This window comes from Oncorhynchus mykiss, chromosome 16 (assembly GCF_013265735.2).
Source record: "Oncorhynchus mykiss isolate Arlee chromosome 16, USDA_OmykA_1.1, whole genome shotgun sequence".
Lineage (NCBI taxonomy): Eukaryota > Metazoa > Chordata > Actinopteri > Salmoniformes > Salmonidae > Oncorhynchus > Oncorhynchus mykiss.
This window is the reverse complement of record NC_048580.1, coordinates 36,921,653-36,945,566: the sequence shown is the minus strand read 5'-3', so window position 1 is coordinate 36,945,566 and position 23,914 is coordinate 36,921,653. Positions and strand designations below refer to the sequence as shown.

At 46.2% G+C, this 23,914-nt stretch overlaps 1 protein-coding gene across 1 annotated transcript in view; it reads right to left on the bottom strand.

The window, feature by feature from the left end:
- Positions 1-503: 503 nt before the first annotated feature.
- The window catches only part of LOC110491048 (histone-lysine N-methyltransferase PRDM16), a 394,111-nt gene continuing 370,700 nt past the window's right edge, over positions 504-23,914 (bottom strand). The window contains exon 16 of the mRNA XM_036946771.1: positions 504-2,768. Within this exon, the coding sequence (XP_036802666.1) occupies positions 2,756-2,768 (13 nt within the window). The 3' untranslated portion in view covers positions 504-2,755. The remainder of the gene's footprint in view (positions 2,769-23,914) is intronic.

Below are 23,914 nucleotides of genomic sequence, written 5' to 3'. Positions count from 1 at the left end.
ACTTCAAAGTTTCCTTTCAAATGGTACTAAGAATATGCATATCCTTGCTTCAGGTCCTGAGCTACAGGCAGTTAGATTTGGGTATGTTATTTTAGGAAAACATTTCCTTAAGAGGATTTATGCAGCAAAACTAGTATCACCCTGCCACCTGCTGACAAAACAAATGATTACAGTGCTTCAATTAGATGTAGATGTTTTTCCCAAGGTCATCATTATTTTAAGTGAGGCCAGTCAGGTTTACTCCTCACAGTACAGTAAATGTGTTATGCTGGGTGTTAAAACCCCAAACAGACAATACATACATCTCAGACACAGCTGAAGTAAGGGGTGAATTATCAAGCTATTTTTATTTTTTTATTTAACTAGGCAAGTCACTAGAGTCAATACTACTTACAGAACAATTTGACCCTGAGAGTAAAGCTATTTCAAGTAAGGTAGTGGTTAGAGCGTTGGACTAGTAACCGGAAGGTTGCAAGTTCAAACCCCCGAGCTGACAAGGTACAAATCTGTCGTTCTGCCCCTGAATAGGCAGTTAACCCACTAGGCTGGCATTGAAAATAAGAATTTGTTCTTAACTGACTTGCCTGGTTAAATAAAGGTTCAAAAAAAATATTTTAAAAAGTCAGTGCTATCCGGGGTCCTTGGGACGTCCATACCCTTACCTTAGCCATTTTACATTTCAATTTCAATGGAATTGAAGGATCCCAGACCCTTCAACTAAAGAGTGGAAATATGATGGCATGGTACACTGTAGTTGGACACTATCTGACAAACGTCTATTTTATCTATGACGGGGCATTCTGAGACGTTCTTTTCTACAACCACATGGTCACATTTAAAAATAAGAATTCCTACAAAATGAAACCATTCATGCAGAATCGGAGCACTGATAAACTGGTTAAGTTAACATATTGATGGGATTTATTGTAGAGTAAAATTGATTTGCTCAAACTTAGGATAAATTACAAGCTTACAATACAATGCCCTGGCATCTAACTCACCTGACAATCATAGTAAAGGCTGCAATTTCCAAAATAGCCAAAGTAAGAATTCAACCACCTTGAACACAAAACTCTCAGCATACTGGTTGCATTGGTTCAACTGAAGCGAGAATCATCAAACCACACGATAGACACAACATTGCAAACATGATCTAAATCAGTGGTTCCCAACCTTTCCCAGTTATTGTACCACCAACTGAATTTTGCTCTGCCCGTAGTACCACTGAAGTACCCCTTCATGTGCATTTTACCAGTAGGCCCATAGTCTCCTCAAGTACCCCCTGTGGATAGACCAAGTACCCCCCAGGGGTTCTAGTACCCCTGGGTGGGAACCACTGATCTAAACAATCTAGAATTACCATGTCACTATAAATAAAAGCATCTGATTTCAAGGTTTCTTTCCAATTTGGCACACTGGTCTTTACACAAAAAAGCATTGAAACCAAGACTCACAATCTCACTTGCGTTTCGATTCACTTTCATTCCTTCAGCAACAAGTAAAAGAGAGAGAGAAAAAAATACTTTTCAGTTGTCACTTGTCTCCAATCGTGACCCCAAAATGTTTACCCAAATAAATAGAATCCACCCAGTCTTTAAATGACATATAGAAGAAGGTAATCACATCATCTTTGACAGCTATGAAAACCCCTTGAAAAATAAATGCTTGTCAGAGAACAAAACCTTTTCTACGGGTTATTTGGCACATACCACTCTTGCCATGAACGTCCAGGTTATTTTGTACATCATACAACAATATCACACAATTTTGGCCCTTCACTATTTATATATTTATATTAACATTTGAGCACGGAGGTGCCTAAAACGAGACAATACTGTTTATCAAAAAGCAAAACACAAAATGGAATCAAGTTAACAAATGAGCAAAATAAAATACGTTATCCGCTACTCTAACCAATGGTTGTCAATTTAAAATCTCTTGCTCACCAGATAACTGTTGAAGGCGAGACTTTGTCCTCTGTAATGCACATTACATGTTGGGGGTGGGTCAACCTCCATGATATCATCGTCCTGTACTTTCTTTATAAACCAGAGTGCCGTTTCCTGCGGTAACATTCAGCATTGTGGTATTACTGATTTCAAACAGGAATGAAGAGTGGGGAGTCATTTGATAAGATGAGGAGGATGGGGGGGGGGGGGGGTTCTTTGGGTGAACGAGCTAGTACTCCCCCATTATGTGTTGATACTTTTGCTCCTCCCAACGAGCGAGAAGAGCGCCCCCCTATGGACATGCAATGCACATATTCCAGACCTACTGTCACTGTATATGAAGCTATTGAGAAATTGCTGTTGTAGACTGTGTAGAATAGACGTTTTGCTCCCCTAGTAATGCAGGGGCATACTGAAGCGTGACTGTCTCTGAGAGTTCAACTAGAGGGCTTCGCTGGAATGGAGTGGGGTGGTCCTTCCTGGGACGTCCTTCGACCCTCTACACGGGCGGAGCAGTGCTACTTTGATCTCTGCCTGTAAGTGTCTATCTGAGAGGCCCCTCGTACACACACACACACTCACACACAGAAGGGCAGGAGCCACAAATCCTCTCTCTTCTCAGGCCAGGACTATGTGATGTTGAGTTCTCCTCCGCAGTAGGCTTCATCCCTCCTCCTAACTCTCTTAGATGTGTCTGAGTGGGTACAAACTGCTCGTCCCGGACGGCCCCCCTCCCATGCTCAGCCAGGCATCCAGTGAGTTCTGGGAGGATGCGTGCAAGGGGTTGTTCTCCGACAGAGAAAGCATCATTGTATAAGCCTGGAGGAGACAGAGAAACAACAAAAAGACACCACCGTTGTTCAGAAACCATTTTGTGAGTCTCCGAGTTAATTGTTAGCCAATCAAACGTGGGTGTCATTATTGTCAATAAAACCCAAGAGCTGTTCCGTCTCGGATTAGGAGCGTCACTTTAACCATTGCAACATGTCTTGGCATGCAAGAGGTCAAAGGTGAGAGAGCACTGTGATGCTGCTGCTTGGAGAGTAGTTAGATGAGAGGTTTAGAAAAGAGGGAGAGAGTTAATAGCTCAGTTAGTAGGTAAGCTAAGAGAGGGGAGAGCATGTCAACGAGAATAAATACTGGTTGTTATTCACGGACTTTCATCCCGACACTCCATAAAGCCACATTGAACAACCTGGAGTCGTGTTTTGGCCTGGTTGTCATGCATTTTCCTCATTGTCTTTTTCTATTTCCCCTTACCGAACTCAAGCCTTTGGACGGACGTTCAAAATGATTTGCCACTTGCTGACTCCATCCTGGTAGCCCAGTGGTTAGAGCCAGTAACCGATCAACAGTAATCGGTTACTGTTGGACTAGTAAACGAAAGATTGCTGGATTCAATCCCCGAGCTGACAAGGTAAAAATCTGTCGTTCTGCCCCTGAGTAAGGCAGTTAACCCACTGTTCCCCGGGCGCCGAAGATGTGGATGTCGATTAAGGCAGCCACCCATACCTCTCTGATTCAGAGGGGTTGGGTTAAATGAGGAAGACACATTTCAGGTGAATTCATTCAGTTGTACAATGGAATAGGTATCCCCCTTCCTTCTCTCTTTTTATACACCTACCTGAGTTTTAACATGTCTGTACAGAGTCTCTTTCAGGGTTTCTGACTCGAGTGAGCTGGTGTTAAAAATGACTTTAACATCAAAGGGGGGCTCCTCGCCATTGTTAGCCTTATGCAGGTCCAGACCGTTGGGGAAGCTGGGTAGGCCCTCCAGGTCTAATAGCCCACCATCCTCCTCTGTACACCATTGTTGGCCTTATGCAGGTCCAGACCGTTAGGGAAGCTGGGTAGGCCCTCCAGGTCTAATAGCCCACCATCCTCCTCTGTACACCCACAGCAGCACCGGGGGAAGGGGAGGGGAAGAGCAGGGAGGAAGGATAAAGGGGAGGGGTAAGGTGAGAGGAGAGGGGATGATGGAGTAAGTAAATAGAGAAGACGGGGAGGGAGGGATAAAGATAGGGACGGGGTAAGGAGAGGTTGTGGAGGAGGAAGGGGAAGGTGCAGTGAGGGAGGGGGGGAAGGTGCAGTGAGGGAGGGGGGGGGGGTTGTCCTCAGTTAGCCTAACCAATACTATCTTGTAACTCGATGGATGTACTTTCGATGGTGCATGCATGGGGGACAGAAGGATGGATGGATGGATGGAGATGGACGAATGGGATAGATGGTATGGAGTTGTTGTCTGAAAACAGTTCACACTACTACCGCTGAAAACCAACTTGACTGCTTAGCCTAATGGTTGTGTTTTTGTATTATGATTGTGACCTAATACTAAGCTTATCCTTTCCATCGGCCCTATGCAGTGGTGTAGAGGTGCCTGGAGAAGTGGGTCCTGTGTGAAGAAAAGGCGCCCTGTGTGAAAAATCCTATGTTTATCCTATAGATTTTTCAGATGTACACTCTCAAAGTGACACCCCAAAAATTATTATAATAATCCTTAAACCATTTTTGAGGTCTGGAAAAAATCTAAAATATATATTTTTGGAGGGTGTAGTTGCCCTTTAATTCAATTGAGCAAAACAAAGGCCCTCCCCATTGATACAAATGGGCATTATATCATTCTGTCAGGTAGGCCAACATTATGTTCAACATTTAATTGGGAAGGTTTTTTGGGAAAGCCTTTAGAAATGTTCATGCAAACAGTGGATGATGACTGAAATGGCCATTGAAAATAGCCTACGAACCAAGATGATGGACCAACCTTATTCAATCGGTTTGCATACCCATTGTTGCCTTAGCGAGCGTTTATTGGTAGAAGGTGAAACATCTTTCCTACCTACCAGCTACTGATGTCATTCTTCTGTGAGCTGCTCCATGACACAACCTTTTGAGAGCTGCACTCTTGCTGCTATTTGCGAGTGTGAATATATTTCATGTGCTTTGCGACTGTGTAGGCTATTTTGTGCATAATTTCTTTGATACGCAACAGTAGGGAGGAAGAAGTGAGTATAGGCAATGCCCACTGAGAAAAAGGTGGGGAAACCTGCACTACATCACTGGCCCTTTGTGTTTCACAGAAAGTGCGCTCTTTGACCTATTTGAGTGTGCTGGTAATAAAATGTGCTGTCCATTCAGCATCAAGACCCTGTCACACACTGAAGGCTCAACACTGGGGAAACAGGTATATAACATTTTTTTTAGTAGGCAAGTCCATTAACAAATTCTTATTAACAATGATGGTCTAGCAACAGTGGGTTAACTGCCTTGCTCAAGGGCAGAACAACAGATTTTTTACCTTGTCAGTTCAGGGATTTGTTCTAGCAACCTTTCAGTTGCTGGCCCAATGCTCTAACCACTAGGCTACCTGCCCCATCTCCCCTTACTAATAAGGGCAGGTAGTGTAGTGTGCAACTTTCTAACAATTTCCCCCACTCTTCCTTACCAGTGAGTAAAGGAAATTCTAACAAAGTTTGAAGATATTTTTCAACTAAAGTAAAGGACAGTTGTAGATATGTGGTAGTCGTGGAGTAGGGGCCCGAGGGCACACAGTGTGTTGTGAAAGGAACTAGGAACTAATGGGGATCCATAATAAATCCCAGGAAGAGTAGCTGCTGCCTTGGCAGGAACTAATGGAGATCCATAATAAACCCCAGGAAGAGTAGCTGCTGCCTTGGCAGGAACTAATGGGGATCCATAATAAACCCCAGGAAGAGTAGCTGCTGCCTTGGCAGGAACTAATGGGGATCCATAATAAACCCCAGAAAGACTAGCTGCTGCCTTGGCAGGAACTAATGGGGATCCATAATAAACCCCAGAAAGAGTAGCTGCTGCCTTGACAGGAACTAATGGAGATCCATAATAAATACACATACAGTAATGTTATGGGTAAAGTAGGAATCCCAGGTTTCAATAGACAATAAGATATTCATGTTTTAAGAAAGGAGTATGTATTTCTAAAAAAATTGTATTTGTCACATGCTCCGAATACAACAGGTGTAGGTAGACCTTACGGTGAAGTGCTGAATACAACAGGTGTAGGTAGACCCTACGGTGAAATGCTGAATACAACAGGTGTAGGTAGACCTTACGGTGAAATGCTGAATACAACAGGTGTAGGTAGACCTTACGGTGAAATGCTTATTTACAAGCCCTTAACCAACAATGCAGGTCTAAGAAAGAAAAAATATGGAAAAAATGAATAAAAGTAATAAATAATTAAAGAGCAGCAGTAAAATAACAATAGCGAGGCTATATACAGGGGGTACCGGTACAGAGTCAATGTGTGGGGGCACTGATTAGTCAAGGTAATTGAAGATATATGTACATGTAGGTGGAGTTATTGGAGGAGGGTGGAAATACAAATAGGCTGGGTGGCAATTTGATTAGATGTTCAGGAGTCTTATGGCTTGGAGGTAGAAGCTGTTTAGAAGCCTCTTGGACCTAGACTTGGCGCTCAGGTACCGCTTGCCGTGCGGTAGCAGAGAGAACAGTCTATGACTAGGTTGGCTGGAGTATTTGACCATTTTTAGGGCCTTCCTCTGACACCGCCTGGTATAGAGGTCCTGGATGGCAGGAAGCTTGGCCCTGGTGATGTATTGGGCCGTACACACTACCCTCTGTAGAGCCTTGCGGTCAGAGGCCGAGCAGTTGCCGTACCAGGCGGTGATGCAACCAGTCAGGAGGCTCTTAATGGTGCAGCTGTAGAACCTTTAGATTTTTTTTTGCAATGAATGAATGGAACCTGATCTTTTTTTGTTTTTACTGCGCTGGTCTTGGCTGTCCGAGACCAAGTCAAGACCAAGTAAAATCTTCCTGACACCAAGACAAGACCAAGTAAAATATTCCTGACACCAAGACAAGACCAAGTAAAATATTCCTGACACCAAGACAAGACCAAGTACAATCTTTCTGACACCAAGACAAGACCAATACACTCTATGTGAACTTGAGACAGGTACAAAACTGACCGACACTGATAGGGACAGAAAGACAGGTACAAAACTAACCGACACTGATAGGGACAGAAAGACAGGTACAAAACTGACCGACTCTGATAGGGACAGAAAGACAGGTACAACACTGACCGACACTGATAGGGACAGAAAGACAGGTACAACACTGACCGACACTGATAGGGACAGAAAGACAGGTACAACACTGACCGACACTGATAGGGACAGAAAGACAGGTACAAAACTGACAGACACTGATAGGGACAGAAAGACAGGTACAACACTGACCGACACTGATAGGGACAGAAAGACAGAAAGACAGGTACAACACTGACCGACAATGATAGGGACAGAAAGACAGGTACAACACTGACCAACACTGATAGGGACAGGAAGACAGGTACAACACTGAACGACACTGATAGGGACAGAAAGACAGGTACAACACTGACCGACACTGAGAGGGACAGAAAGACAGGTACAACACTAACTGACACTGATCGGGACAGAAAGACAGAAAGACAGGTACAACACTGACCGACACTGATATGGACAGAAAGACAGGTACAACACTGACCAACACTGATAGGGACAGAAAGACAGGTACAACACTAACCAACACTGATAGGGACAGAAAGACAGGTACAACACTGACCGACACTGATGGGGACAGAACGACAGAAAGACAGGTACAACACTGACCGACACTGATAGGGACAGAAAGACAGGTACAACACTGACTGACACTGATAGGGACAGAAAGACAGGTACAAAACTGACAGACACTGATAGGGACAGAAAGATAGGTACAACACTGACCGACACTGATAGGGACAGAAAGACAGAAAGACAGGTACAACACTGACCGACAATGATAGGGACAGAAAGACAGGTACAACACTGACCGACACTGATAGGGACAGAAAGATAGAAAGACAGGTACAACACTGACCGACACTGATAGGGACAGAAAGACAGGTACAACACTGATCGACACTGATAGGGACAGAAAGACATGTACAGAACTGACCGACACTGATATGGACAGAAAGACAGGTACAACATTGACCGACACTGATAGGGACAGAAAGACAGGTACAACACTGACCGACACTGATAGGGACAGAAAGACAGGTACAACACTGACCGACACTGACAGGGACAGAAAGACAGGTACAACACTGACCGACACTGATAGGGACAGAAAGACAGGAAGACAGGTACAACACTGACCGACACTGATAGGGACAGAAAGACAGGTACAACACTGACCGACACTGATAGGGACAGAAAGACAGGTACAAAACTGACCGACACTGATAGGGACAGAAAGACAGGTACAACACTGACCGACACTGATAGGGACAGAAAGACAGAAAAACAGGTACAACACTGACCGACACTGATAGGGACAGAAAGACAGGTACAAAACTGACCGACACTGATAGGGACAGAAAGACAGGCACAAAACTGACAGACACTGATAGGGACAGAAAGATAGGTACAACACTGACCGACACTGATAGGGACAGAAAGACAGAAAGACAGGTACAACACTGACCGACACTGATAGGGACAGAAAGACAGGTACAACACTGACCGACACTGATAGGGACAGAAAGACAGGTACAACACTGACCGACACTGACAGGGACAGAAAGACAGGTACAACACTGACCGACACTGATAGGGACAGAAAGACAGAAAGACAGGTCCAACACTGACAGACGCTGATAGGGACAGAAAGATAGGTACAACACTGAACGACACTGATAAGGACAGAAAGACAGAAAGACAGGTACAACACTGACCGACACTAATAGGGACAGAAGGACAGGTACAACACTGACCGACACTGATAGGGTCAGAAAGACAGGTACAACACTGACCGACACTGATAGGGACAGAAAGACAGGTACAACACTGACCGACACTGATAGGGACAGAAAGACAGGTACAACACTGACCGACACTGATAGGGACAGAAAGACGGAAAGAAAGGTACAACAATGACCGAGACTGATAGGGACAGAACGACAGGTACAACCCTGACCGACACTGATAGGGACAGAAAGACAGGTACAACACTGACCGACACTGATAGGGACAGAAAGACAGAAAGACAGGTACAACACTGACCGACACTGATAGGGACAGAAAGACAGGTACAACACTGACCGACACTGATAGGGAAAGAAAGACAGGTACAACACTGACCGACACTGATAGGGACAGAAAGACAGAAAGACAGGTACAACACTGACCGACACTGATAGGGACAGAAAGACAGGTCCAACACTGACCGACACTGATAGGGACAGAAAGACAGGTACAACACTGACCGACACTGATAGGGACAGAAAGACAGGTACAACACTGACCGACACTGATAGGGATAGAAAGACAGAAAGACAGGTACAACACTGACCAACACTGATAGGGACAGAAAGACAGGTACAACACTGACCGACACTGATAGGGACAGAAAGACAGGTACAACACTGACCGACACTGACAGGGACAGAAAGACAGGTACAACACTGACTGACACTGATAGGGACAGAAAGACAGGAAGACAGGTACAACACTGACCGACATTGATACTGACAGAAAGACAGGTACAACACTGACCGACACTGATAGGGACAGAAAGACAGGTACAAAACTGACCGACACTGATAGGGACAGAAAGACAGGTACAACACTGACCGACACTGATAGGGACAGAAAGACAGGTACAAAACTGACCGACAGTGATAGGGACAGAAAGACAGGTACAACACTGACCGACACTGATAGGGACAGAAAGACAGAAAAACAGGTACAACACTGACCGACACTGATAGGGACAGAAAGACAGGCACAAAACTGACAGACACTGATAGGGACAGAAAGATAGGTACAACACTGACCGACACTGATAGGGACAGAAAGACAGAAAGACAGGCACAACACTGACCGACACTGATAGGGACAGAAAGACAGAAAGACAGGTACAACATTGACCGAGACTGATAGGGACAGAAAGACAGAAAGACAGGTACAACACTGACAGACACTGATAGGGACAGAAAGATAGGTACAACACTGACCGACACTGATAGGGACAGAAAGACAGAAAGACAGGTACAACACTGACCGACACTAATAGGGACAGAAGGACAGGTACAACACTGACTGACACTGCTAGGGACAGAAAGACAGGCACAACACTGACCGACACTGATAGGGACAGAAAGACAGGTACAACACTGACCGACACTGATAGGGACAGAAAGACAGAAAGAAAGGTACAACAATGACCGAGACTGATAGGGACAGAACGACAGGTACAAGACTGACCGACACTGATAGGGACAGAAAGACAGAAAGAAAGGTACAACAATGACCGAGACTGATAGGGACAGAAGGACAGGTACAACACTGACCGACACTGATAGGGACAGAAAGACAGGTACAACACTGACCGACACTGATAGGGACAGAAAGACAGGCACAAAACTGACAGACACTGATAGGGACAGAAAGATAGGTACAACACTGACCGACACTGATAGGGACAGAAAGACAGAAAGACAGGCACAACACTGACCGACACTGATAGGGACAGAAAGACAGGTACAACACTGACCGACACTGATAGGGACAGAAAGACAGGTACAACACTGACCGACACTGATAGGGACAGAAAGATAGGTACAACACTGACCGACACTGATAGGGACAGAAAGACAGAAAGACAGGTACAACACTGACCGACACTAATAGGGACAGAAGGACAGGTACAACACTGACCGACACTGATAGGGACAGAAAGACAGGTACAACTCTGACCGACACTGATAGGGACAGAAAGACAGGTACAACACTGAACGACACTGCTAGGGACAGAAAGACAGGCACAACACTGACCGACACTGATAGGGACAGAAAGACAGGTACAACACTGACCGACACTGATAGGGACAGAAAGACAGGTACAACACTGACCGACACTGATAGGGACAGAAAGACAGGTACAACACTGACCGACACTGATAGGGACAGAAAGACAGAAAGACAGGTACAACACTGACCGACACTGATAGGGACAGAAAGACAGGTACAAAACTGACAGACACTGATAGGGACAGAAAGATAGGTACAACACTGATCGACACTGATAGGGACAGAAAGACAGAAAGACAGGTACAACACTGACCGACACTGATAGGGACAGAAAGACAGGTCCAACACTGACCGACACTGATAGGGACAGAAAGACAGGTACAACATTGACCGACACTGATAGGGACAGAAAAACAGAAAGACAGGTACAACACTGACCAACACTGATAGGGACAGAAAGACAGGTACAACACTGACCGACACTGAAAGGGACAGAAAGACAGGTACAAAACTGACAGACACTGATAGGGACAGAAAGATAGGTACAACACTGACCGACACTGATAGGGACAGAAAGACAGAAAGACAGGTACAACACTGACCGACACTGAGAGGGACAGAAAGACAGGTACAACACTAACCGACACTGATCGGGACAGAAAGACTGAAAGACAGGTACAACACTGACCGACACTGATAGGGACAGAAAGACAGGTACAACACTGACCAACACTGATAGGGACAGAAAGACAGGTACAACACTGACCGACACTGATAGGGACAGAAAGACAGGTACAACACTGACCGACACTGATGGGGACAGAAAGACAGAAAGACAGGTTCAACACTGACTGACACTGATAGGGACAGAAAGACAGGTACAACACTGACCGACACTGATAGGGACAGAAAGACAGGTACAAAACTGACAGACACTGATAGGGACAGAAAGACAGGTACAACACTGACCGACACTGATAGGGACAGAAAGACAGAAAGACAGGTACAACACTGACCGACAATGATAGGGACAGAAAGACAGGTACAACACTGACCGACACTGATAGGGACAGAAAGATAGAAAGACAGGTTCAACACTGACCGACACTGATAGGGACAGAAAGACAGGTACAGAACTGACCGACACTGATAGGGACAGAAAGACAGAAAGACAGGTACAACACTGACCGACACTGATAGGGACAGAAAGACAGGTACAATACTGACCGACACTGATAGGGACAGAAGGACAGGTACAACACTGACCGACACTGACAGGGACAGAAAGACAGGTACAACACTGACCGACACTGACAGGGACAGAAAGACAGGTACAACACTGACTGACACTGATAGGGACAGAAAGACAGGAAGACAGGTACAACACTGACCGACATTGATACTGACAGAAAGACAGGTACAACACTGACCGACACTGATAGGGACAGAAAGACAGGTACAAAACTGACCGACACTGATAGGGACAGAAAGACAGGTACAACACTGACCGACACTGATAGGGACAGAAAGACAGGTACAAAACTGACCGACAGTGATAGGGACAGAAAGACAGGTACAACACTGACCGACACTGATAGGGACAGAAAGACAGAAAAACAGGTACAACACTGACCGACACTGATAGGGACAGAAAGACAGGCACAAAACTGACAGACACTGATAGGGACAGAAAGATAGGTACAACACTGACCGACACTGATAGGGACAGAAAGACAGAAAGACAGGCACAACACTGACCGACACTGATAGGGACTGAAAGACAGGTACAACACTGACCGACACTGACAGGGACAGAAAGACAGGTACAACACTGACCGACACTGATAGGGACAGAAAGACAGAAAGACAGGTACAACATTGACCGAGACTGATAGGGACAGAAAGACAGAAAGACAGGTACAACACTGACAGACACTGATAGGGACAGAAAGATAGGTAAAACACTGACCGACACTGATAGGGACAGAAAGACAGAAAGACAGGTACAACACTGACCGACACTAATAGGGACAGAAGGACAGGTACAACACTGACTGACACTGCTAGGGACAGAAAGACAGGCACAACACTGACCGACACTGATAGGGACAGAAAGACAGGTACAACACTGACCGACACTGATAGGGACAGAAAGACAGAAAGAAAGGTACAACAATGACCGAGACTGATAGGGACAGAACGACAGGTACAAGACTGACCGACACTGATAGGGACAGAAAGACAGAAAGAAAGGTACAACAATGACCGAGACTGATAGGGACAGAACGACAGGTACAACACTGACCGACACTGATAGGGACAGAAAGACAGGTACAACACTGACCGACAATGATAGGGACAGAAAGACAGGTACAACACTGACCGACACTGATAGGGACAGAAAGATAGAAAGACAGGTTCAACACTGACCGACACTGATAGGGACAGAAAGACAGGTACAGAACTGACCGACACTGATAGGGACAGAAAGACAGAAAGACAGGTACAACACTGACCGACACTGATAGGGACAGAAAGACAGGTACAATACTGACCGACACTGATAGGGACAGAAGGACAGGTACAACACTGACCGACACTGACAGGGACAGAAAGACAGGTACAACACTGACCGACACTGACAGGGACAGAAAGACAGGTACAACACTGACTGACACTGATAGGGACAGAAAGACAGGAAGACAGGTACAACACTGACCGACATTGATACTGACAGAAAGACAGGTACAACACTGACCGACACTGATAGGGACAGAAAGACAGGTACAAAACTGACCGACACTGATAGGGACAGAAAGACAGGTACAACACTGACCGACACTGATAGGGACAGAAAGACAGGTACAAAACTGACCGACAGTGATAGGGACAGAAAGACAGGTACAACACTGACCGACACTGATAGGGACAGAAAGACAGAAAAACAGGTACAACACTGACCGACACTGATAGGGACAGAAAGACAGGCACAAAACTGACAGACACTGATAGGGACAGAAAGATAGGTACAACACTGACCGACACTGACAGGGACAGAAAGACAGGTACAACACTGACCGACACTGATAGGGACAGAAAGACAGAAAGACAGGTACAACATTGACCGAGACTGATAGGGACAGAAAGACAGAAAGACAGGCACAACACTGACCGACACTGATAGGGACTGAAAGACAGGTACAACACTGACCGACACTGACAGGGACAGAAAGACAGGTACAACACTGACCGACACTGATAGGGACAGAAAGACAGAAAGACAGGTACAACATTGACCGAGACTGATAGGGACAGAAAGACAGAAAGACAGGTACAACACTGACAGACACTGATAGGGACAGAAAGATAGGTAAAACACTGACCGACACTGATAGGGACAGAAAGACAGAAAGACAGGTACAACACTGACCGACACTAATAGGGACAGAAGGACAGGTACAACACTGACTGACACTGCTAGGGACAGAAAGACAGGCACAACACTGACCGACACTGATAGGGACAGAAAGACAGGTACAACACTGACCGACACTGATAGGGACAGAAAGACAGAAAGAAAGGTACAACAATGACCGAGACTGATAGGGACAGAACGACAGGTACAAGACTGACCGACACTGATAGGGACAGAAAGACAGAAAGAAAGGTACAACAATGACCGAGACTGATAGGGACAGAACGACAGGTACAACACTGACCGACACTGATAGGGACAGAAAGACAGGTACAACACTGACCGACACTGATAGGGACAGAAAGACAGGCACAAAACTGACAGACACTGATAGGGACAGAAAGATAGGTACAACACTGACCGACACTGATAGGGACAGAAAGACAGAAAGACAGGCACAACACTGACCGACACTGATAGGGACAGAAAGACAGGTACAACACTGACCGACACTGATAGGGACAGAAAGACAGGTACAACACTGACCGACACTGATAGGGACAGAAAGATAGGTACAACACTGACCGACACTGATAGGGACAGAAAGACAGAAAGACAGGTACAACACTGACCGACACTAATAGGGACAGAAGGACAGGTACAACACTGACCGACACTGATAGGGACAGAAAGACAGGTACAACTCTGACCGACACTGATAGGGACAGAAAGACAGGTACAACACTGAACGACACTGCTAGGGACAGAAAGACAGGCACAACACTGACCGACACTGATAGGGACAGAAAGACAGGTACAACACTGACCGACACTGATAGGGACAGAAAGACAGGTACAACACTGACCGACACTGATAGGGACAGAAAGACAGGTACAACACTGACCGACACTGATAGGGACAGAAAGACAGAAAGACAGGTACAACACTGACCGACACTGATAGGGACAGAAAGACAGGTACAAAACTGACAGACACTGATAGGGACAGAAAGATAGGTACAACACTGATCGACACTGATAGGGACAGAAAGACAGAAAGACAGGTACAACACTGACCGACACTGATAGGGACAGAAAGACAGGTCCAACACTGACCGACACTGATAGGGACAGAAAGACAGGTACAACATTGACCGACACTGATAGGGACAGAAAAACAGAAAGACAGGTACAACACTGACCAACACTGATAGGGACAGAAAGACAGGTACAACACTGACCGACACTGAAAGGGACAGAAAGACAGGTACAAAACTGACAGACACTGATAGGGACAGAAAGATAGGTACAACACTGACCGACACTGATAGGGACAGAAAGACAGAAAGACAGGTACAACACTGACCGACACTGAGAGGGACAGAAAGACAGGTACAACACTAACCGACACTGATCGGGACAGAAAGACTGAAAGACAGGTACAACACTGACCGACACTGATAGGGACAGAAAGACAGGTACAACACTGACCAACACTGATAGGGACAGAAAGACAGGTACAACACTGACCGACACTGATAGGGACAGAAAGACAGGTACAACACTGACCGACACTGATGGGGACAGAAAGACAGAAAGACAGGTACAACACTGACTGACACTGATAGGGACAGAAAGACAGGTACAACACTGACCGACACTGATAGGGACAGAAAGACAGGTACAAAACTGACAGACACTGATAGGGACAGAAAGACAGGTACAACACTGACCGACACTGATAGGGACAGAAAGACAGAAAGACAGGTACAACACTGACCGACAATGATAGGGACAGAAAGACAGGTACAACACTGACCGACACTGATAGGGACAGAAAGATAGAAAGACAGGTTCAACACTGACCGACACTGATAGGGACAGAAAGACAGGTACAGAACTGACCGACACTGATAGGGACAGAAAGACAGAAAGACAGGTACAACACTGACCGACACTGATAGGGACAGAAAGACAGGTACAATACTGACCGACACTGATAGGGACAGAAGGACAGGTACAACACTGACCGACACTGACAGGGACAGAAAGACAGGTACAACACTGACCGACACTGACAGGGACAGAAAGACAGGTACAACACTGACTGACACTGATAGGGACAGAAAGACAGGAAGACAGGTACAACACTGACCGACATTGATACTGACAGAAAGACAGGTACAACACTGACCGACACTGATAGGGACAGAAAGACAGGTACAAAACTGACCGACACTGATAGGGACAGAAAGACAGGTACAACACTGACCGACACTGATAGGGACAGAAAGACAGGTACAAAACTGACCGACAGTGATAGGGACAGAAAGACAGGTACAACACTGACCGACACTGATAGGGACAGAAAGACAGAAAAACAGGTACAACACTGACCGACACTGATAGGGACAGAAAGACAGGCACAAAACTGACAGACACTGATAGGGACAGAAAGATAGGTACAACACTGACCGACACTGATAGGGACAGAAAGACAGAAAGACAGGCACAACACTGACCGACACTGATAGGGACTGAAAGACAGGTACAACACTGACCGACACTGACAGGGACAGAAAGACAGGTACAACACTGACCGACACTGATAGGGACAGAAAGACAGAAAGACAGGTACAACATTGACCGAGACTGATAGGGACAGAAAGACAGAAAGACAGGTACAACACTGACAGACACTGATAGGGACAGAAAGATAGGTACAACACTGACCGACACTGATAGGGACAGAAAGACAGAAAGACAGGTACAACACTGACCGACACTAATAGGGACAGAAGGACAGGTACAACACTGACTGACACTGCTAGGGACAGAAAGACAGGCACAACACTGACCGACACTGATAGGGACAGAAAGACAGGTACAACACTGACCGACACTGATAGGGACAGAAAGACAGAAAGAAAGGTACAACAATGACCGAGACTGATAGGGACAGAACGACAGGTACAAGACTGACCGACACTGATAGGGACAGAAAGACAGAAAGAAAGGTACAACAATGACCGAGACTGATAGGGACAGAACGACAGGTACAACACTGACCGACACTGATAGGGACAGAAAGACAGGTACAACACTGACCGACACTGATAGGGACAGAAAGACAGGCACAAAACTGACAGACACTGATAGGGACAGAAAGATAGGTACAACACTGACCGACACTGATAGGGACAGAAAGACAGAAAGACAGGCACAACACTGACCGACACTGATAGGGACAGAAAGACAGGTACAACACTGACCGACACTGATAGGGACAGAAAGACATGTACAACACTGACCGACACTGATAGGGACAGAAAGATAGGTACAACACTGACCGACACTGATAGGGACAGAAAGACAGAAAGACAGGTACAACACTGACCGACACTAATAGGGACAGAAGGACAGGTACAACACTGACCGACACTGATAGGGACAGAAAGACAGGTACAACTCTGACCGACACTGATAGGGACAGAAAGACAGGTACAACACTGAACGACACTGCTAGGGACAGAAAGACAGGCACAACACTGACCGACACTGATAGGGACAGAAAGACAGGTACAACACTGACCGACACTGATAGGGACAGAAAGACAGGTACAACACTGACCGACACTGATAGGGACAGAAAGACAGGTACAACACTGACCGACACTGATAGGGACAGAAAGACAGAAAGAAAGGTACAACAATGACCGAGACTGATAGGGACAGAACGACAGGTACAAGACTGACCGACACTGATAGGGACAGAAAGACAGAAAGAAAGGTACAACAATGACCGAGACTGATAGGGACAGAACGACAGGTACAACACTGACCGACACTGATAGGGACAGAAAGACAGGTACAACACTGACCGACACTGATAGGGACAGAAAGACAGGCACAAAACTGACAGACACTGATAGGGACAGAAAGATAGGTACAACACTGACCGACACTGATAGGGACAGAAAGACAGAAAGACAGGCACAACACTGACCGACACTGATAGGGACAGAAAGACAGGTACAACACTGACCGACACTGATAGGGACAGAAAGACAGGTACAACACTGACCGACACTGATAGGGACAGAAAGATAGGTACAACACTGACCGACACTGATAGGGACAGAAAGACAGAAAGACAGGTACAACACTGACCGACACTAATAGGGACAGAAGGACAGGTGCAACACTGACCGACACTGATAGGGACAGAAAGACAGGTACAACTCTGACCGACACTGATAGGGACAGAAAGACAGGTACAACACTGAACGACACTGCTAGGGACAGAAAGACAGGCACAACACTGACCGACACTGATAGGGACAGAAAGACAGGTACAACACTGACCGACACTGATAGGGACAGAAAGACAGGTACAACACTGACCGACACTGATAGGGACAGAAAGACAGGTACAACACTGACCGACACTGATAGGGACAGAAAGACAGAAAGACAGGTACAACACTGACCGACACTGATAGGGACAGAAAGACAGGTACAAAACTGACAGACACTGATAGGGACAGAAAGATAGGTACAACACTGATCGACACTGATAGGGACAGAAAGACAGAAAGACAGGTACAACACTGACCGACACTGATAGGGACAGAAAGACAGGTCCAACACTGACCGACACTGATAGGGACAGAAAGACAGGTACAACATTGACCGACACTGATAGGGACAGAAAAACAGAAAGACAGGTACAACACTGACCAACACTGATAGGGACAGAAAGACAGGTACAACACTGACCGACACTGAAAGGGACAGAAAGACAGGTACAAAACTGACAGACACTGATAGGGACAGAAAGATAGGTACAACACTGACCGACACTGATAGGGACAGAAAGACAGAAAGACAGGTACAACACTGACCGACACTGAGAGGGACAGAAAGACAGGTACAACACTAACCGACACTGATCGGGACAGAAAGACTGAAAGACAGGTACAACACTGACCGACACTGATAGGGACAGAAAGACAGGTACAACACTGACCAACACTGATAGGGACAGAAAGACAGGTACAACACTGACCGACACTGATAGGGACAGAAAGACAGGTACAACACTGACCGACACTGATGGGGACAGAAAGACAGAAAGACAGGTACAACACTGACTGACATTGATAGGGACAGAAAGACAGGTACAACACTGACCGACACTGATAGGGACAGAAAGACAGGTACAAAACTGACAGACACTGATAGGGACAGAAAGACAGGTACAACACTGACCGACACTGATAGGGACAGAAAGACAGAAAGACAGGTACAACACTGACCGACAATGATAGGGACAGAAAGACAGGTACAACATTGACCGACACTGATAGGGACAGAAAGATAGAAAGACAGGTTCAACACTGACCGACACTGATAGGGACAGAAAGACAGGTACAGAACTGACCGACACTGATAGGGACAGAAAGACAGAAAGACAGGTACAACACTGACCGACACTGATAGGGACAGAAAGACAGGTACAATACTGACCGACACTGATAGGGACAGAAGGACAGGTACAACACTGACCGACACTGACAGGGACAGAAAGACAGGTACAACACTGACCGACACTGACAGGGACAGAAAGACAGGTACAACACTGACTGACACTGATAGGGACAGAAAGACAGGAAGACAGGTACAACACTGACCGACATTGATACTGACAGAAAGACAGGTACAACACTGACCGACACTGATAGGGACAGAAAGACAGGTACAAAACTGACCGACACTGATAGGGACAGAAAGACAGGTACAACACTGACCGACACTGATAGGGACAGAAAGACAGGTACAAAACTGACCGACAGTGATAGGGACAGAAAGACAGGTACAACACTGACCGACACTGATAGGGACAGAAAGACAGAAAAACAGGTACAACACTGACCGACACTGATAGGGACAGAAAGACAGGCACAAAACTGACAGACACTGATAGGGACAGAAAGATAGGTACAACACTGACCGACACTGATAGGGACAGAAAGACAGAAAGACAGGCACAACACTGACCGACACTGATAGGGACTGAAAGACAGGTACAACACTGACCGACACTGACAGGGACAGAAAGACAGGTACAACACTGACCGACACTGATAGGGACAGAAAGACAGAAAGACAGGTACAACATTGACCGAGACTGATAGGGACAGAAAGACAGGTACAACACTGACAGACACTGATAGGGACAGAAAGATAGGTACAACACTGACCGACACTGATAGGGACAGAAAGACAGAAAGACAGGTACAACACTGACCGACACTAATAGGGACAGAGGACAGGTACAACACTGACTGACACTGCTAGGGACAGAAAGACAGGCACAACACTGACCGACACTGATAGGGACAGAAAGACAGGTACAACACTGACCGACACTGATAGGGACAGAAAGACAGAAAGAAAGGTACAACAATGACCGAGACTGATAGGGACAGAACGACAGGTACAAGACTGACCGACACTGATAGGGACAGAAAGACAGAAAGAAAGGTACAACAATGACCGAGACTGATAGGGACAGAACGACAGGTACAACACTGACCGACACTGATAGGGACAGAACGACAGGTACAACACTGACCGACACTGATAGGGACAGAAAGACAGGTACAACACTGACCGACACTGATAGGGACAGAAAGACAGGCACAAAACTGACAGACACTGATAGGGACAGAAAGATAGGTACAACACTGACCGACACTGATAGGGACAGAAAGACAGAAAGACAGGCACAACACTGACCGACACTGATAGGGACAGAAAGACAGGTACAACACTGACCGACACTGATAGGGACAGAAAGACAGGTACAACACTGACCGACACTGATAGGGACAGAAAGATAGGTACAACACTGACCGACACTGATAGGGACAGAAAGACAGAAAGACAGGTACAACACTGACCGACACTAATAGGGACAGAAGGACAGGTACAACACTGACCGACACTGATAGGGACAGAAAGACAGGTACAACTCTGACCGACACTGATAGGGACAGAAAGACAGGTACAACACTGAACGACACTGCTAGGGACAGAAAGACAGGCACAACACTGACCGACACTGATAGGGACAGAAAGACAGGTACAACACTGACCGACACTGATAGGGACAGAAAGACAGGTACAACACTGACCGACACTGATAGGGACAGAAAGACAGGTACAACACTGACCGACACTGATAGGGACAGAAAGACAGAAAGACAGGTACAACACTGACCGACACTGATAGGGACAGAAAGACAGGTACAAAACTGACAGACACTGATAGGGACAGAAAGATAGGTACAACACTGATCGACACTGATAGGGACAGAAAGACAGAAAGACAGGTACAACACTGACCGACACTGATAGGGACAGAAAGACAGGTCCAACACTGACCGACACTGATAGGGACAGAAAGACAGGTACAACATTGACCGACACTGATAGGGACAGAAAAACAGAAAGACAGGTACAACACTGACCAACACTGATAGGGACAGAAAGACAGGTACAACACTGACCGACACTGAAAGGGACAGAAAGACAGGTACAAAACTGACAGACACTGATAGGGACAGAAAGATAGGTACAACACTGACCGACACTGATAGGGACAGAAAGACAGAAAGACAGGTACAACACTGACCGACACTGAGAGGGACAGAAAGACAGGTACAACACTAACCGACACTGATCGGGACAGAAAGACTGAAAGACAGGTACAACACTGACCGACACTGATAGGGACAGAAAGACAGGTACAACACTGACCAACACTGATAGGGACAGAAAGACAGGTACAACACTGACCGACACTGATAGGGACAGAAAGACAGGTACAACACTGACCGACACTGATGGGGACAGAAAGACAGAAAGACAGGTACAACACTGACTGACACTGATAGGGACAGAAAGACAGGTACAACACTGACCGACACTGATAGGGACAGAAAGAAAGGTACAAAACTGACAGACACTGATAGGGACAGAAAGACAGGTACAACACTGACCGACACTGATAGGGACAGAAAGACAGAAAGACAGGTACAACACTGACCGACAATGATAGGGACAGAAAGACAGGTACAACACTGACCGACACTGATAGGGACAGAAAGATAGAAAGACAGGTTCAACACTGACCGACACTGATAGGGACAGAAAGACAGGTACAGAACTGACCGACACTGATAGGGACAGAAAGACAGAAAGACAGGTACAACACTGACCGACACTGATAGGGACAGAAAGACAGGTACAATACTGACCGACACTGATAGGGACAGAAGGACAGGTACAACACTGACCGACACTTATAGGGACAGAAAGACAGGTACAACACTGACCGACACTGATAGGGACAGAAAGACAGAAAGACAGGTACAATACTGACCGACACTAATAGGGACAGAAGGACAGGTACAACACTGACCGACACTGATAGGGACAGAAAGACAGGTACAAAACTGACAGACACTGATAGGGACAGAAAGATAGGTACAACACTGATCGACACTGATAGGGACAGAAAGACAGAAAGACAGGTACAACACTGACCGACACTGATAGGGACAGAAAGACAGGTCCAACACTGACCGACACTGATAGGGACAGAAAGACAGGTACAACACTAACCGACACTGATCGGGACAGAAAGACAGAAAGACAGGTACAACACTGACCGACAGTGATAGGGACAGAAAGACAGGTACAACACTGACCAACACTGATAGGGACAGAAAGACAGGTACAACACTGACCGACACTGATAGGGACAGAAAGACAGGTACAACACTGACCGACACTGATGGGGACAGAAAGACAGAAAGACAGGTACAACACTGACTGACACTGATAGGGACAGAAAGACAGGTACAACACTGACCGACACTGATAGGGACAGAAAGACAGGTACAAAACTGACAGACACTGATAGGGACAGAAAGACAGGTACAACACTGACCGACACTGATAGGGACAGAAAGACAGAAAGACAGGTACAACACTGACCGACAATGATAGGGACAGAAAGACAGGTACAACACTGACCGACACTGATAGGGACAGAAAGATAGAAAGACAGGTTCAACACTGACCGACACTGATAGGGACAGAAAGACAGGTACAGAACTGACCGACACTGATATTGAAAGAAAGACACAAAGACAGGTACAACACTGACCGACACTGATAGGGACAGAAAGACAGGTACAATACTGACCGACACTGATAGGGACAGAAGGACAGGTACAACACTGACCGACACTGATAGGGACAGAAAGACAGGTACAACACTGACCGACACTGATAGGGACAGAAAGACAGAAAGACAGGTACAATACTGACCGACACTAATAGGGACAGAAGGACAGGTACAACACTGACCGACACTGATAGGGACAGAAAGACAGGTACAACACTGACCGACACTGATGGGGACAGAAAGACAGAAAGACAGGTACAACACTGACTGACACTGATAGGGACAGAAAGACAGGTACAACACTGACCGACACTGATAGGGACAGAAAGACAGGTACAAAACTGACAGACACTGATAGGGACAGAAAGACAGGTACAACACTGACCGACACTGATAGGGACAGAAAGACAGAAAGACAGGTACAACACTGACCGACAATGATAGGGACAGA